The sequence below is a fragment of the Perna viridis genome, chromosome 8 (assembly GCF_037379345.1).
Source record: "Perna viridis isolate PV_CMFRI_1.1 ecotype Kerala chromosome 8, ASM3737934v1, whole genome shotgun sequence".
Taxonomy (NCBI): Eukaryota; Metazoa; Mollusca; class Bivalvia; order Mytilida; family Mytilidae; genus Perna; species Perna viridis.
The window spans coordinates 4,817,357-4,833,526 of NC_142452.1; the positions used below are offsets into that span (position 1 = coordinate 4,817,357).

The 16,170-nt window shown below is 31.8% G+C and overlaps 1 protein-coding gene across 9 annotated transcripts in view; it reads left to right on the forward strand.

Annotated features, from left to right (window-relative positions):
• The window catches only part of LOC148609035 (uncharacterized), a 51,250-nt gene that overhangs the window by 24,454 nt on the left and 10,626 nt on the right, over window positions 1–16,170 (forward strand). For 6 of the 9 annotated variants that reach the window (XR_015914758.1, XR_015914759.1, XM_088542340.1 and 3 more), the window contains exons 2-3: window positions 14,538–14,693; window positions 16,001–16,119. Coding sequence is in view for 7 of the 9 variants with exons in the window: in XM_088542340.1 (XP_088398466.1) it covers window positions 14,538–14,693; window positions 16,001–16,119 (275 nt within the window). In the remaining 2 variants the exon portion in view is untranslated. Of the gene's footprint in view, window positions 1–5,611; window positions 5,657–7,685; window positions 7,752–10,043; window positions 10,106–14,537; window positions 14,694–16,000; window positions 16,120–16,170 lie in introns of those variants that run through there. The other 3 variants (XM_088542339.1, XM_088542344.1, XM_088542342.1) reach the window with 3 other exon arrangements.

Below are 16,170 nucleotides of genomic sequence, written 5' to 3' on the forward strand. Positions count from 1 at the left end.
AGTTCTTCTTGACTTTTCTCAGTACTTAATATAAGACAATTCATGTCTACAATACCTCTGAATTTATATTTATCGTTCGTATTGCTTATTGACTGTTTCTCTTCTAGGTTTCTGTCATGATACTTTGAAATATCGGCTATTTCAAATAACAACGTTACGTCAAATTCAATGTAATCCCCGATTAACACAACAATAAAAGTTTTGAAAGAACATTAGTCCCCTTTTCCTTTTATTTTTGTTGAAATATAATTTTCTATCCCTCATATATTCAAAAGCATCTGTCAAGAAATTAGGAGTAATTGTAAAGTCATCGAATAGTCCTCCAATGAAAATGACGTAACCGTCTCTTGCGTACCGATAAACAGAATAATTATTACTTTTGATTTTGATATTGTCGGTATAGGAAGTAAATATTATTATAGATGATGGTTTCGGCCGTGCCTTCACAAATGCCGCTATTCTATGTATCAATCCAATGGTCAATCTATATTTCGTTAACCTGACGCATATATAAAATGAGTAATCAAGGCAACCAAGATTATAGCGGTAATCAAAAGAATGTAATCCAGGGACAAAGACCAGACATGGAAAACAGACATTCACAACAAAGAACATAAAGTAACTAAAATCATACATACAAAGTAACAAAAGTAAATGAGCAACGCAACTCGGACTCCACTAAAAACTGGGAGCATGGACCAGGTGCACTGGTAGGGTAAGCGTCCTCTGCTTTTCTAGAAACACCCAGCGAGTTGCTCATAAAATTTCAAGTCCGGGGTAGACGAAAGAGGAAAGGAAAGCTATGACCTGTTGAATACATCAGTTTTCATGGCGCAACTTGACACCCCATAACGATCCACGAGTTTATGATAACGACCATAAAACTTCTATAGTGATTACTTCAATCTTGAAAAAGTATATATTTTTATTGACTGTTTTTATATAGATATGCTTTAAGAATTGGTTCATTGCAATGTGTTTGTATTGGATATGAATTAATAGCATTGAACATACCACGATTTAGAGTACATAATAAAGGTACCTAATTTGATAGATGATGCATTGAATGTTTAAAGGCTTTGAAAGATATGTATGGAGGTTGGGAAATAATTAGTGTATATCAGTCTGATGATAGTTATCAATACCTGTTGTCTTAATCAACATTTATTTGAGTTAAACATTATTTGGTTTTAAGTAAAAATAATCGTTAATTAGCAGATTTTAATGGTAGTTTACATTGCATGTGATTTAATTACAGGCGATTCAATCAGTTGTTGGTAATGTTTTAAAATATTCAGAAATACCTAAAATGCAGTTACGTTTGTTACTTTCATTAATGATATATTTGTCTGGTGATCGGTGTACATAATATTTAAACGTTATAAAAAGTATTGATGCTTTTTCTTTTGTTTTGTTTTGTTTTATTCGGAAAGATTGGAGTATAGTTGGTAATTGCGCATTATTATTTTTATTACTCGCTCATATAACTTTTTACCAATTACTAACAAATCAGGTCTTTCAGTTTCCCAGATAAAGCGAAAAGAGCAGTGATGATTTTTCTCAATTTATGATTCATGATACATTGAGCCCGTGATTTAAGAATTTGAACTGATGAGGTAGTTTGTGAACCTTTTTGGATCGACAAAATGACAGTTGTCCTATCCCTGTGACCCAATATTCGTGAGCTTTAACCCCAGTTAGACGAAAATGTAGTACTGACATCAATACCAATACATAGATGTCACGCAAGACATTCTGTTACATTAATCACGCAGAGAGAAGTGTAATGCACAGGCAAATATTTTTCACGTGAAATTCATGTTAATCGAGCTTCACATGAAATTCATGTGAAATTCACAAGAAATTAACATGATTTTCATGAGAAATTCAATAAACACGAATTTCATGTGAACATTTTGTGTGAATGTCACGTGAAGGCTCCATTCACCCGAATTTCACGTGAACTCTGTCACATAGTTAATTTGCTCAATTCAGGTGAAAATCATGTGAAATACACGTGAAAATCACATGAAATAATTTTGCCTGTGTAGAGACTTTAAAATCTTTTGAATGCTTGACGAACTGATAGATGAAATAGAATTTATACTCATACGGATTATTTTATTAGAGAAATAAATGATAATGTCAAGGATTATGTTGGTGTTCCGGAGGAAATTTAGACATTGACGCGGCCTTCGGAAATTAGCGGCAAATTAATAAATTACATTCGTACCCCGATATTTCATACCTAGTATATTCCTGTCAATTTTAGTGGTCCCTTTCATCCAGACGAATGATAATGTCCAAGCTACCACCAGATATATCGAGGTAAAAATATACGGAACTCTTTGCAATCAATAATTATGTTTTTGCGGCCATGTATAAAAAGTGTATGTTTGAAACGACATTAAAGTCATACAGTATCCAGTGTTACAGTATATCACAAGTGAAACATATTTTCCTTCTTTTTTTATTTCTTTTCTATTATCAAAATGATTGTTTTTTCTAACAAGCTCGCTCTTGTACTTATTGATTATATTTCTTGTTATTGCAGTTCAATACTTATGTATCTCTTCGATTCTGAAGGAAGGTGGAACATGTAGGAAATGTATTTTAATCAAATTTCAATCGTTTACCATTTATCGTCATAAATCTCCGTTTCGGATGTGAACACGAATATTCATTAAGCTCCAATAAATACCACCCTGTCTGTGTAGCCCTTATTTGTATTTCCTTATAATTGACTTTGTAATCCAAGTAGTGAATACAGTAATATATTTTTTTCTGATAAAACCATTCGCTTATTTTGGGGGATATAAATACAAGCATTTTTAAAACAAAAAGTTTTTAAAAGAGTATAAAGCTCAGCTATTTTTGTTACTAAATTGTTAGTTCTTTTCCTCTGATATATGATGATGAATTATTGAACGAAATAATCAAGGTCACCTACAAGGAGTTCCTAGTATAGAAAGTTCAATAAAACACCCTTTATTATAAAATAATTTTAAAGTTACATTTTTGTATTTTATTCCTTTGTCACGCCTTATACATGATTATACTTTTCCTTTATTAGATAAAAATAAGGTTCGTCTTAAATCCCTTGTATGTAACTATTATTTAATTTCAAAGTTCAAAGAATCAAGGAATACAAATGTAGGTATAATTTGATGTACCAATGTCAAATCAGTAACCCTCTAATATTCTTGTATACTTTGACACTAATAAGATCATATTCTCAGTATTCACATTGTAATATGATGTTTCTGTACTTATGAAGGAAAGGCTAATTTCAAACTTTAACAATGGTTAATATACGTATAGCGACTCTCATTTGTTTGTTTGCTTATTCAGTGAGTTAAACTATGTGTGTCATATTCAAATGAACATACTGATATCAATGCTATTTTACACAGGGGTGATGTTACGAACCTCGGGATTTTATTTTGTAATACAACTGATTACACATTAAGCTTTTCAAACTTTTAAAGTGAAAAGGTAACTTAGCTGAGGGAAATAAGTAAAGTTTATTACTTCTTTAAAATTACATGTTTCTCCCTCATTCAAACGCCTTATTCATTTGATCCTTTGTATTATAATGTAAAATGCATTAAGTCCCAAGGCTGATGGTGTTGTTGTCGGTAACAAAACAACCATGAATCAATGAATAAAAATGTAGGTTCAATTTATGTAATATATCTACTTATAGTCTATTAACGTTTTCTGTATGTTTTAAATGCTAACATTTTTGTTGATATTTCATGTTTAAACACAACCAAAATTCTTTTTTCTATTTCACTATTTTTTAATGCTAGCTTCCATCATAGCATCATACTTGGGTATTCTAGGGACTTTGTATTCCTAATTTGTCCTTTTAAACACAGATTTTTCAGTTCATGCATCGGGAAACTTTCACATAATAGACTTAAGCAATGATCTTAACCGCCGTCATCACCCCAAATAAACTGTTTCCTTCTTACTTTCGGGTAATTGCACATTCTATGTAGGGTACTACATTCTCAAACGTTTAGTCCTCAATTTAAATATTCACAAACTTAAGATAGAAATATAATCACAAGTGACGAAGAACGCTGAGATTCAACGAGTGCGCGAAACTTGTTATGTCTACGAACTTAATCTCCAAGCGTACATGTTAGATTAATTATATTGTGGTTATTCACTATAACCCATTAACAATACTTTCATCATATGGATGGTCTCTATCATTTGTTATATTTGCCAAATACATTTTAGTTGTTGTAATTTGGTCGATAAATATTCCAAATCACCAGCGACGTCAAATAAAGTTAACGTCACAAGGAGTTTTGACGTTTTGGCGGGAGAAAGTCCAAAATGTGAAAATACTGAACTAAACTTATTATGTGATTTACTGGAATTTATTTCAGAAGAATTCGTTTATTGACAGCAATTATAGTATGACCTGGTTGAGGTTACTTTAATTCCGGTCAAGCTCATTTTGTATCTAGCAAATTACATTTTTAAAATACTTTAAATATGTTTTCAAAACAAAGTATTATAGGATGATTGAAAATAGTGAAAAACGCACAGATTTAACGAGTGTAAGGAACTTGTTCCACAAACGAGTTAAATCTTATGCGTTTTTGGCACGAATGATCATATTTTGATTATTCAGGAAAACCAATCGATTATCCTATTATTTATTATATAGATTTACACCGTTAGTCGTTGATATTTTCAACATTAATTTCAACTTTTGTTAATGGCGGATTGATATTCGTGTTGTGACGTTTTGGTGGGAGTAGGTGCGATAGTGAAATAACCGAATTTATTTCACATAGTGAATTATCGATTGTTTTACACTGGGAACATGTGGTAAATCACTGCTATTTATATAATTAACTCATTTATTTCATAATTTTGATGTAGTTTTGTATCCTTGGGTTTTCTATCAAATCTTGAACCGCCCGCGTGTCAAGACGGAAACATCTATGAAAGTTATATTTTAACCTACATAGGCATAGAATATGTATAAAGTTGTCTTCTTACATTGTTGAACTTTAATGCTGTGTACAAGTAGCACAGCGTCAGGTATTTCAGCTGTTTCTATCGTGGTATATGTATTGTCTACTCTTTGAAATTTATATCTAAAACAAATGGCGCAATACAAAGGATAGTTCCGTCTACTACACGAAATAAAACATTAACATGAAGAAATATCATTTTTGGTGGTCAATAATAGTATTTTATATAAATAAATCACATGTCTCCTTACACTATGATGATAAATGCAGTTTAAATGGAATTTGCACTAGCATTGAAATGAGTGTTATCAAAAACTAAAAAACTATCTTCTGACGAGAGTTGTACGTTTTTAATAATATTTAGGCGATGCTTTCTTTTGCAAAACGGTTATTTTAATTATGTTACAAGATAACTTTCATAGATGTTTCCATTTCCACCGAACTTGACATTCAACCAGCAACATGACAGGTCTCTTTTTTCCTAAGCATTTAAGTAAATCATACGTTGAAGTGGTGTTTACGCTTTCCTTTTTTCTACGAGTATTTTTTTGCTCGTTTGCACCCTCAGTATTACTATATTTTTATCTGCACATCTTTTGCCTAAATTTCAGTGCCGACGAAAGATCAGTTTCTTTTTTAACAGTAAGAAATCGATAGTAAGTATAGATGTTAAGTAAAGGATAACCTTCTTGTGTTGACTTTAAACCGCTGTCATTACATTGTTTCGGGTGTTTCTAGAAAAGCAGAGGACGCTTACCCTAACGGTGCACCTGGTCCATGCTCCCAGTTTTTAGTGGAGTCCGAGTTGCTCATTTGCTTATGTTACTTTGTATGTATGATTTTAGTTACTTTATGTTCTTTGTTGTTATGACTGTTTTCCATGTCTGGTCTTTGTCCCTGGATTACATTCTTTTGATTACCGCTATAACCTTGGTTCCCTTGATTACTCTTAAAATATTCATGAATTGAAGTCAACAAAATAATTTTCTAAAAAGTTTAAAATGAACGAATTCCTTAATACGTAATGCAAGACTTTGAACTCAAATGAATTTTTATAGTTGTAAGTGTACTTACCCAAAACCTTTCTTTCAAATTAGGCTAAACTTGTGGGAGTAATCCCCTCTGTATGTAATATACATATATAAGTTAATGAAATTTCTGAAGGGAGTAAAAGGCCGAATTACATTATCATTACAATAAGGGTCGTTGGGTAAAATTTAGAAAATTGTATTTTTTCTCAATATTATTGATTAGTCAATCCTTACCAAGTATTGCCATAAAGTATTATATTCTCATTGTGACATAAATCATCGTTAACTTAGAAGACTATATATGTACGTCTTAGAATGTGACAACTGTATTCACCACAATGCTCCATCGGATCAAAATCGGATAAGGTAAACTTATAAAAGGGTCTGGAAAATTCCCAACAATGTTAGAACTGTCAAATTTTGCGGGACTCGAACTCGTACCGCTGTAACATCTATAACAACACCGCCTGCACAAAGTCCAGCACCCTAGACCACTCGGCCAGTTAGGCTATATAAAAATATAGCTTTCGTTGGCCGTATCATTCCTCCTCGCAGAATTAATCTAGGACTGTAACTTTGTACACGATGTATTGTAGTACGGGACAGTTCATCTAGGTGTTATTTTAGGATAGAGGATCAAATTAATGATGCATGTCACACCAAATTAATTTTATACAAACGTCTCAGAATGTGACACTGCTCCATCGGATCAAATTGATACAGAGAAGATATTGTAAACTTATAGAATGGTCTGAAAAATTCCCAACGATGTTAGAACTGCTAAATTTGCGATGCAAATTTCTTGTCGTTCCCTCCTCGGGATTCGATCTCGTACCCCTGTGACATCTATGGTAACATATGTATTTTACATGTAAGAAGTTTATGCTTAACAAATGTCAAAACGTATTTCTATTGAGAAAGTGATGTTACAGTTTTACCTTTTGTCACTTTTAACTTAAAATGTCAATCAGTCAATAGAATTAAATAAAGGTATTAGTTGAAATGAATGAATGATTTAGAAAACCTATATAATCAAGGTGAATAAAGCCTTTTTGGTTTTGCTTGTCGATTTAACTGTTCCGCGCACAGATTAAATACTTGCTGTTTTCGGCACTTTTAGGTTATTATTGTGTTTATAATATTAATTTGATATAGTGCATATGTATGTGTCTTGTTTTGCTTTTTTCAGTATGTTAAACTATCGAATTTCAATTAATTTTATATTGCAAAGAGATACGGAGTAGAATAAAATTAACATACCACTCCCATTTCTGGAAATAAAAACCCTATCAACAATAAATGTAATTGTAACGTTTAAGATTTGTGAATGAAATTGGATTATAATGTTCATTAAACTTTATTTCATACCATCGTTAAACCACAATAACGGGTCGTCATACACATGATCTTAGTAAATGATGATGATAATTCAAGATTAGTTAACACCTGCCTACCGAGTAGTAGTAATTGGTAAAGGTATTAAGGTAATAAAAATCATTTCACCGCAACCATCACCGCATGTGTACAGGATGCAAATACCAAAATGTGGAAAAATAAAAAAAATATATATTTCAGTGATTTGAATTTCATTGTGTTCTGATTTCAATTGGTTGAATAAATTTAGAAGGCGGAATTTTAGATGATGATATAAACTTGAATTTAAAGGTGTGAATTTTCATAACGTTCCGTCAATTTGGTGGGAAACAAAATAATTGCTGAGGTGAGTTCCGTTTGTTCATAATGCTAAAACTTTAGATATAAACTATTTAAAAAAGGCATTACATGACAGGAATGTTATCTAATTTTGATGTTCTTTCCAATAAATACACCAACCGTTAACTTTTGTAAATACAGTATTGTATCTTAATGACTATATTAAATAGTGAATATTAGAAAAGTACCCAACATAAAATTTTCTATGGAGTAGTTTTGTAATTACAGTCCGTGAACTTTTGCATCTTCATGTAATCACAGACGGAAATATACATATAAATATGGAGAGTGGGTTGGTCAATAAGAAGGCGTCAGTATCTTGTGAAAAGGGCAGAAAATTTCTTTTAAATTTCATATGTATTGTAAGTTAGTCTATTAACTGATCATGTCAATGGCGAAAAGTGGGTTTTTTACATTATATCTTGGATACGCTATACTGTAAAATTCTAATAAATCTATTTTTTGTGAGAACTAAAATGTCTATCATAGTCTAAGAGAGCAACAAAATTATTGTATATGAAATAAATAAAAAAAATAATCCATAAAAGGGTAATCAAAGGAACCATGATTCTAGCGGAAATCAAAAGAATGTAATCCAGGGACAAACACCAGACATGGAAAACAGACACAACAAAGAACATATAATAAATAAATTAATACATATAAAGTAACAAAAGCAAATGGGCAACTCGGACTCTACTGAAAACTAAAAGTTTGCCCAGCGTTGCAATTCGGTATGCTTAGCCTTTACGCGACTACCTATTCAAAAATATTGGATCTCAACCTGGTTCAACTTTAAAACAAAGATTCCTATACATCGTTTCTTTAGTTAATGTGAATGTTGTTGGCGAAAGAGACGAATATTTTGCGTTGTTATTTATATGAGGGAAGTTTTTATGAAGGCAAAGGCATGTTAAAGTTATTTGTAAAGTTAAGGTTAATAAAAATGTTGAGAAGCATTTTTTCCCAAATAACCAGCGCGTCCCTTTTCTCCATTTATGTTAAATGCATGTTAAAAAGCTCCTCAAAGAGTAAACACTTACGAATGAATTCTATGAAATCTTGAACCATCTATTATAAAAACTGAATACATATTAATAATTTAAATAAAAGTAAGATGTACTTCCCTTATCATTACTCTTGTCTTACTGTCTATTTTTATTTTTTTTCTGTCTAAAGAAATTTATGTATACAAATTGAAAATACTCATTGAACTATGGTTAAATGGTTTGATACCAAACATTGTAGGAGCATATTGTCCTATTATGAAGCAGAATATAATATTATGTAATACGGTAGAAGTCTTAAATGATTAGATTGAATATTTATTGCAGATTAGTTTCTTAAATTTTGTAACCAAAGTAACAGAAATAGATCAATGAACAGGAATATAGATTTTTTTTTTATGATTTATCATGAAGTGTCGATGTACGCTTGGATTGTGGAGTATAACTTTTTTTTGCCTTTGATATTTTAAATGAATACCACTTTTCATACATGGGTACTGACAATTGTAATCCCTTCAGCATTGGAAACTTTCTTTTGTACATCTGAATTTCTTGTTTTTCTTGTTTACATCTGACTTTCTTGTTTCTAACAATCTGTTCTGTATTTAATGCACTGTAACTTGCTTATTGTCTGTACATTTGAATATGAACTCACCAATCACTGTGTGAATAACAATAAAACTGATTATATTTGTCATGGATATTTATATTCGTAATACAAAAATGTGTTGTCATACCATAACCTAAAATAATATAAAAGGATAAGTTTATAAAGCAATCGCAATCGCAAGCTAATTACTATTACGTTAGATACACAACAAATATATTTAAAATTCAGCTTCCTATTGTATGGACGGTATAAACACACAGTACATTACATTTTAGTAACTAAAAACATTTAATAAAAATGATCAAACCTACGTGCTGTATACAGGCGTAGTCTCGATGATTGACTTCTAAGAGCTAAGGTGAAGAACAGTGACTTCCAATCGACCATTTCGGGTTTACAAACAATTATTCCATACTAATATACAACCTTAATACACCCATACAGTACGTTTACCTTGATTGTATTTACTATTCTTTACAGAGACAGAAAACAAACAGAATTAACCATTAGAGTTATAATGATGGTAAACTTTATCCAGTTACACTTCAATTTAATTTTGTCATTTATTCGGAACGTAGCTTGAATTAAATAGGCAGCCTTGCTATATATGACGGTGCTCGGAACATTCAAGGTTAAATAACAGCACAAGACCTTTCAAATGAAATGTAAACAGGTGGTCCGTACTGATAAGGATTCACTTATCTTGGCTAGTGGCATTATATATATATTCAAAGGTGTAAAATGGCAAGTACAACAATTGTAGCGAAAGTTTATTAGTAATTAATTAATTGTGTAAGGTACATTTTTTGCTGAAACAAAATTGCAGCTAGACTGAACGCAATGCTTAATTGCATTTTCTACCAAATGGCAGCTAAGATATGAGATTTTTATCTTTTAAAATTTTGGATTTGACTGACTACAAATCGTTCAATACAACTTTCTATTTTCTTTTGCAACTGTCATATTGCCATTACAAATTTATATGTATGAATATGCATTCATGAAAACAAAGTTGCCTGGTCACAGTTTAAGAAATGATACCCTGAAATTGACGACGTTCTCCATCGAAACTTGAAGTTAAAATGAACGATTGCATTCGCATACATTAGTAGTATATTGATAGTTAGTTTTTCTCCGTTTGTGTTCGCATTATTTTGAACTGGTATTACTCAATCTCCGTTCACATGTAATCGGTTTCCGCTGAGCAGTAATATTCTATCTAAAATCAGTGAACAGTTTTCATGCAGAATCTTGGTTCCCTTGATTACTCTTTCACAAGTTAAGTATTGCAAACGATTTTATTTGAGATCTTAATTTTTACTATTACTATTTTACTATTTGTTGGAAAATTATTTTTATTCTTCATTAACGGACATGTTGAAGGGTATCATCTCAGCAGTAATGTTGATTTGCTTTTGGTTTGCATATGATTTGTTCAATTAACTTTAGTTGCGCCATATTCATTAGTGTTTTACAAAGAATTAATAATCGAACCTACTATTATGATATTAAAACAAAATATGATTTAAGAAATAAATCACAGAAACTTCATTATCTCATTGTTTTACCAAAGGCTGGCCATTTATATCGCATTTATTTTGATTTGTATTTCCGGGCGATAGCGTGTTTTACCTTCATATTACAACACGTTTAATTCGAAGGAAATTAGATATCATTTCTATCATTTAAATGATGTCAATAATAATAATTTACAAATGGGGGAGTTGAAACTCTGAATTACTGTCTAGTGACAATGATAATTATTATTAATTTGTTACATGTAATAATAGGAAAGAATCCCAAGATAGTTACATCTTGTAGGTAATGTCGTTTGCGTCAATTTAGGGATACTGCACGTACAAATGCTTCATAATGAATAATTATTTAATGTCCTATAGTATGCGTGTGAAAAGTAGCAGTTATAATTCAGGGCTCAGAGGGACAATATTATTTCCATTCGCACCAATATTTAACGTTCATTTCGAAATCAACACTTTCTTTTATTTAAAGATATTTTTATGTTGGAAAACACGAGAAAATTCAACGGTTATTCATGGCTTTGCAAAAGTTTAAAGTGATTGACTTACTCTTGAAAAAAGAGGCCACTTTAAGAAGTACTGGATCTTTGTTTTCATTTCATCTGTGGATTTAAGTCATCACTACAGACGTTTTATGGTCGTCATCACGAACTCGTGGATCGTTATGATGTATCCATCAGCACCATGAAAACTGATTTATTCAACGGGTCATAGTTTAACCTTCCTTGTTTGTCTACCCCGGACTTGACTTTTCATGAGCAACTCGGCGGGTGTTTCTAGAAAAGCAGAGGACGCTAACCCTACCGGTGCACCTGGTCCATGCTCCCAGTTTTTAGTGGAGTCCGAGTTGCTCATTTACTTTTGTTACTTTGTATGTATGATTTTAGTTACTTTATGTTCTTTGTTGTGAATGTCTGTTTTCCATGTCTGGTCTTTGTCCCTGGATTACATTCTTTTGATTACCGCTATAACCTTGGTTCCCTTGATTACTCTTTTAAATAAAAAAGTTTAGACTTAAGAGATACTTTCTTTTCAATTTAAGATCTTATGCCCACGTCGTTAAATACTAATATTAGTATTTTGATAAAAAATGAAAACTATGGATTTTCTCTTTGTGTACACTAGTAATTCATTTTACAAAAGAGTAAAGTGGAAAACAAAGTTTACTCTGGCGTTTACTGAATATGATTTTACATTAACGTTTTCGCATTATCTGCTGACGAATTTTAAATTAAAGACATGTATATCACTGACGCTAAGACATTCGGAAAGCAATCCTTATCTTTAAATAATTCAATCTCCCTGAAGCTTTAAAAGTCTTTTTATTTCATTCTTAATCAATTTCTTCCACAAATTCAATCAGTCTTAATTCGAAATATCAATTTTCTTCCACCACGATCACGCAAATTGACTTTACATCGGAGGACAAATGGCATATGGACAATTTATGTAAATCATTGTCAATTCAATTCAGGAAAAACTGAAACCACTTATAAAGGTCTGTGTGGTTACGTCGATAGTACAAGGGGAGACAACTTACTGAAATTTATTACTTTAGTAATTGTTATGATATATGTTCACAAATTGGGTCATGCCTTAATGCGGAAACAACTAATTATAATGTATTGCTAATTTTAAAACGTCAGGTTGTAAACATAGGTATACGCAATTATCCATGACATTTACGTCATTTTATTCAAAAATATTATTCTTACTCGTCTGCTCGTTGCATCATCAGGAGATTTTAAGAGACTTGCGTTAACATGGGCATATTATGATATATAAGTTATATCATCAATGAGAAGAAATCATCGCCAGAAGCACATGTCGACATACGACAAGCATGCCTCAATACAGTTGGTAAAGTCTGTTCAAACTAACGTTATTCTAAATAATATTCTAGCAAATAATAATAGCGTTGAACTTAGTGCTAGCAGTGTTGCCATAGATGTCAGAGGAGAGAAGGGGTTCGAATCCCGCTGAGGGATCGACCAACTTTGCATCGCAAATTTGCAACCCTGCATCGATTCTGGGGTTGAGGAGTAGCTTAGACTTGATTGTATATATATATATATATATATATATATATATATATATATATATATATATATATATATATATATATATATACATGTGTGTGTGTGGGGTGTGTGTGTGTGTGTGTGTGTGTCAGAATGTGACGACTCTATTCGCTACACTGCTCCATCAGATCAAGTTGATACATGGAAGATAAAGTAAACACAGATTGGTATGAAAATTTCCCAACGATGTTAGAACTGTCAAATTTGCAAAGCACTTTTTGGTCGTTTCCTTCGCCGGACTCGAACTTGTATCTCTGTATCATCTATGGCAACACCGCCTTCACAAAGTCCAGTGCCCTTGACCAACCGACCAGCTAGGCTATATGTGTGTGTGTGTGTGTGTGTGTGTGTGTGTGTGTGTGTGTGTGTGTGTGTGTGTATCTGGAGAGTATTAGTTTTCTTCTTGTAACAGAAATGGAAATTTTTATATGTTTACAATTGTGGGTGGCATGAAACATCAGATACAATAAAATAAGCAATTATTTCCAACTACATGTAGTTAAGTATTATATTTTTATTTGCATATTTTTTTATTTTTTATTTGCATATTGTTTTTTTTCTTGCAAATGGTTAATTTGGTATCAATTCCAATATATGTATGCTTGATGATAACTGAAATTAACTTCATTATTTCATCTATTTATATAACGACAGAACAAATCTGGTAAGTTTAATTAAATGCATTGTCTGCTGTCCTAACAATTCAAGTCAATAGGTAATCTAAAGTCAGTCAGAAAATTATCATGATGTTGAAAACAACACATAATTGGTGTTCAACAAGGATATTATCGCATTACCGTGAAATCGTTTAACGACGGAAATCTTGTTAAAATTCCTCAATATTGTATTTTCTGTCTTTGTGTTTTCTAATAATATGTTCATTGAACTTTCTTAATGCTGAACATAAACGTTTAACATGTGTCAAGGTGTGTTACATATGTACTGATGGGAAATGTGTGATGAAAACAACATTTTGGTGTTACCTAAACTTGTACAAACATGCATTAAGGAATGGATGAATGACGAAGTACACGAAAACAAATACAGTTTCCGTTTTATATTTTGTTTTTATTAAGACGACTTACTGACGATAGAAGTTGCATTGACATTTGAGCTTTATGTTCCTATTTTGTTTTCTAAATGCCTCAATATGAGGGTATATGTAAGTATACTCCTTTTTAAATAATGGCATCAATTATAAGTCAATTATACAAAAAATTACCGCTTTCTTTGAAATTAGTAATAAACTGCAGAGCGACGAGTCGCTCGTGTAGACTGTTTCTTTAGTGTGTAGAAAGTAATTTTGTACTATAAGCTGTCTGTAGAAATCAGAATCGCGACTTTCTTGATGCATAATTATTGCTGCAAATGCACATATAAGCAATAAACTCTGTCAAATATTGTTTCCTGGTGTGATCAATTACTTTCCTTTACAATGAATATATGCAACACCATCCAGGGAATTGTGTAACACCATCCAGGGAATTGTGTACCACCATTCAGGGAATTGTGTACCCCTTTTAAAGCTATTCATTGTACATGATCTTTTTTTTGCAGGACAAAATAATGGAGAAAGAAAAGGATACTCTGACTCCAACACAACATTACATCCGGAAGAAATCTTTTCCATTCCAGCATGAACACAGTATACATGCTGGATTATACAACCACCATGGAGCACGGAGACCTTCAGTGGCATACAGAGCAGTCAAGGTATTTAAAACATTTAACTATGGCTTGTATTGTTTCGTTACAATTTAGAATTGGCCCGATTTACTAGAACGGATTTTAAAATTAAGCATTTTAGATATTGCATCTGTGATATCATTTACCATGAGTCTAAAGGGTGATATAAAAGATCAAATATGTTATTTTAATTTCAGCTTTATTGTGAATTGCATTTCTCTATTCAGTAAAGCGTCTGTCAATTAGTGTCGCAGATAAGTTTGTCTGTCAGTGTGTTATAGTTATCGGTACAAAGAGTTACTCGATACTGGATAAGTAAGATGAGTGAGGTGTTTATTAAAGTTATTTCAATGTCTCTCATCTAACATAAAGTTAGGGTTAGACCTTTTTCATGATTATCAGAACATCACACTTGACGGACATTTGATACTTAGAATGTTGCTATACTTTATTACTGGTGTAATTTCCAATTATGTGTCTTTATAAAAACACAATTCATAAAGTAGGCTTTAAGACAATCGTCCTTACTGATTGTATTACAAAGTCAATTGCTCAACAGATGCTCAATTGATTTTAAATGACTTCGAACATTTGTTGATTCACCAAAACTAACATCATAAAAGCACGTTCAAACATCAGTTTCTTTGTTTTCATTTTCCGTAATATATTTAAGTGTTATGCCATATTTTATATCAGGTGTGATATTCCTATTTCAAATTATATCTTTTAAGATATTTTATTCTGATTTTCTCTGACCATTACCGTAGAAAATGCATGCAACTAGAATTAAACTTCAAGGAAGAAATAAAGTTCTTGGAAATGTTGCTCTTCACAAAAGTACCTCAAGTAAAAGTTTTACAATTATCTATCTTGTTAATTATGATTTAAAGAAGCTGATGAGTGTACTAAGTTACTTTTATGCCTTGTCTATATTGCTGTCTTGTGTTCATTACGGGAGAATTCAAATTGTTCCTGATTGCAAGGTAATATTTTAATAGGTAAACAGTGCTAGGTGCTTCAAGTTCAGGGATAGAAAATGAACTGAATCAAAAATCTCATTTGTGAATCTAATCATTGTGAAAACTTGTAGTTATAATACATCAAAGAAGGATATGTTTGGCTCAGGCAATATGCTCAAGGTCTGTATAACGATATAAATTTTTAATGTTTCATGATTATTTTATTTTATAATAGCAATGACCATACTTATAAGAGCAAAATTGATAACGAAGTAATTCCCTATACAACTGCAGCTCTTTAGAATTTGTTTATTCATACCTAGGAATTTCTTCGCATTTCTTTTCTGAGACATTCATGTACTTTTCATATTAAAGGCTGTTGAGAATGTGGCACGTCGTATGTCAACCCCAGACTTCTCTATAGATAGAATTCAACAAGACCTAGAAGAGGAACTGCAACGTGAGTCTAAAGAGCCTGAAAAATTAGCAGACATGTAAGCACAATTTCGTATACCCTCATGTCATAATAAAATAGAATATCAGTT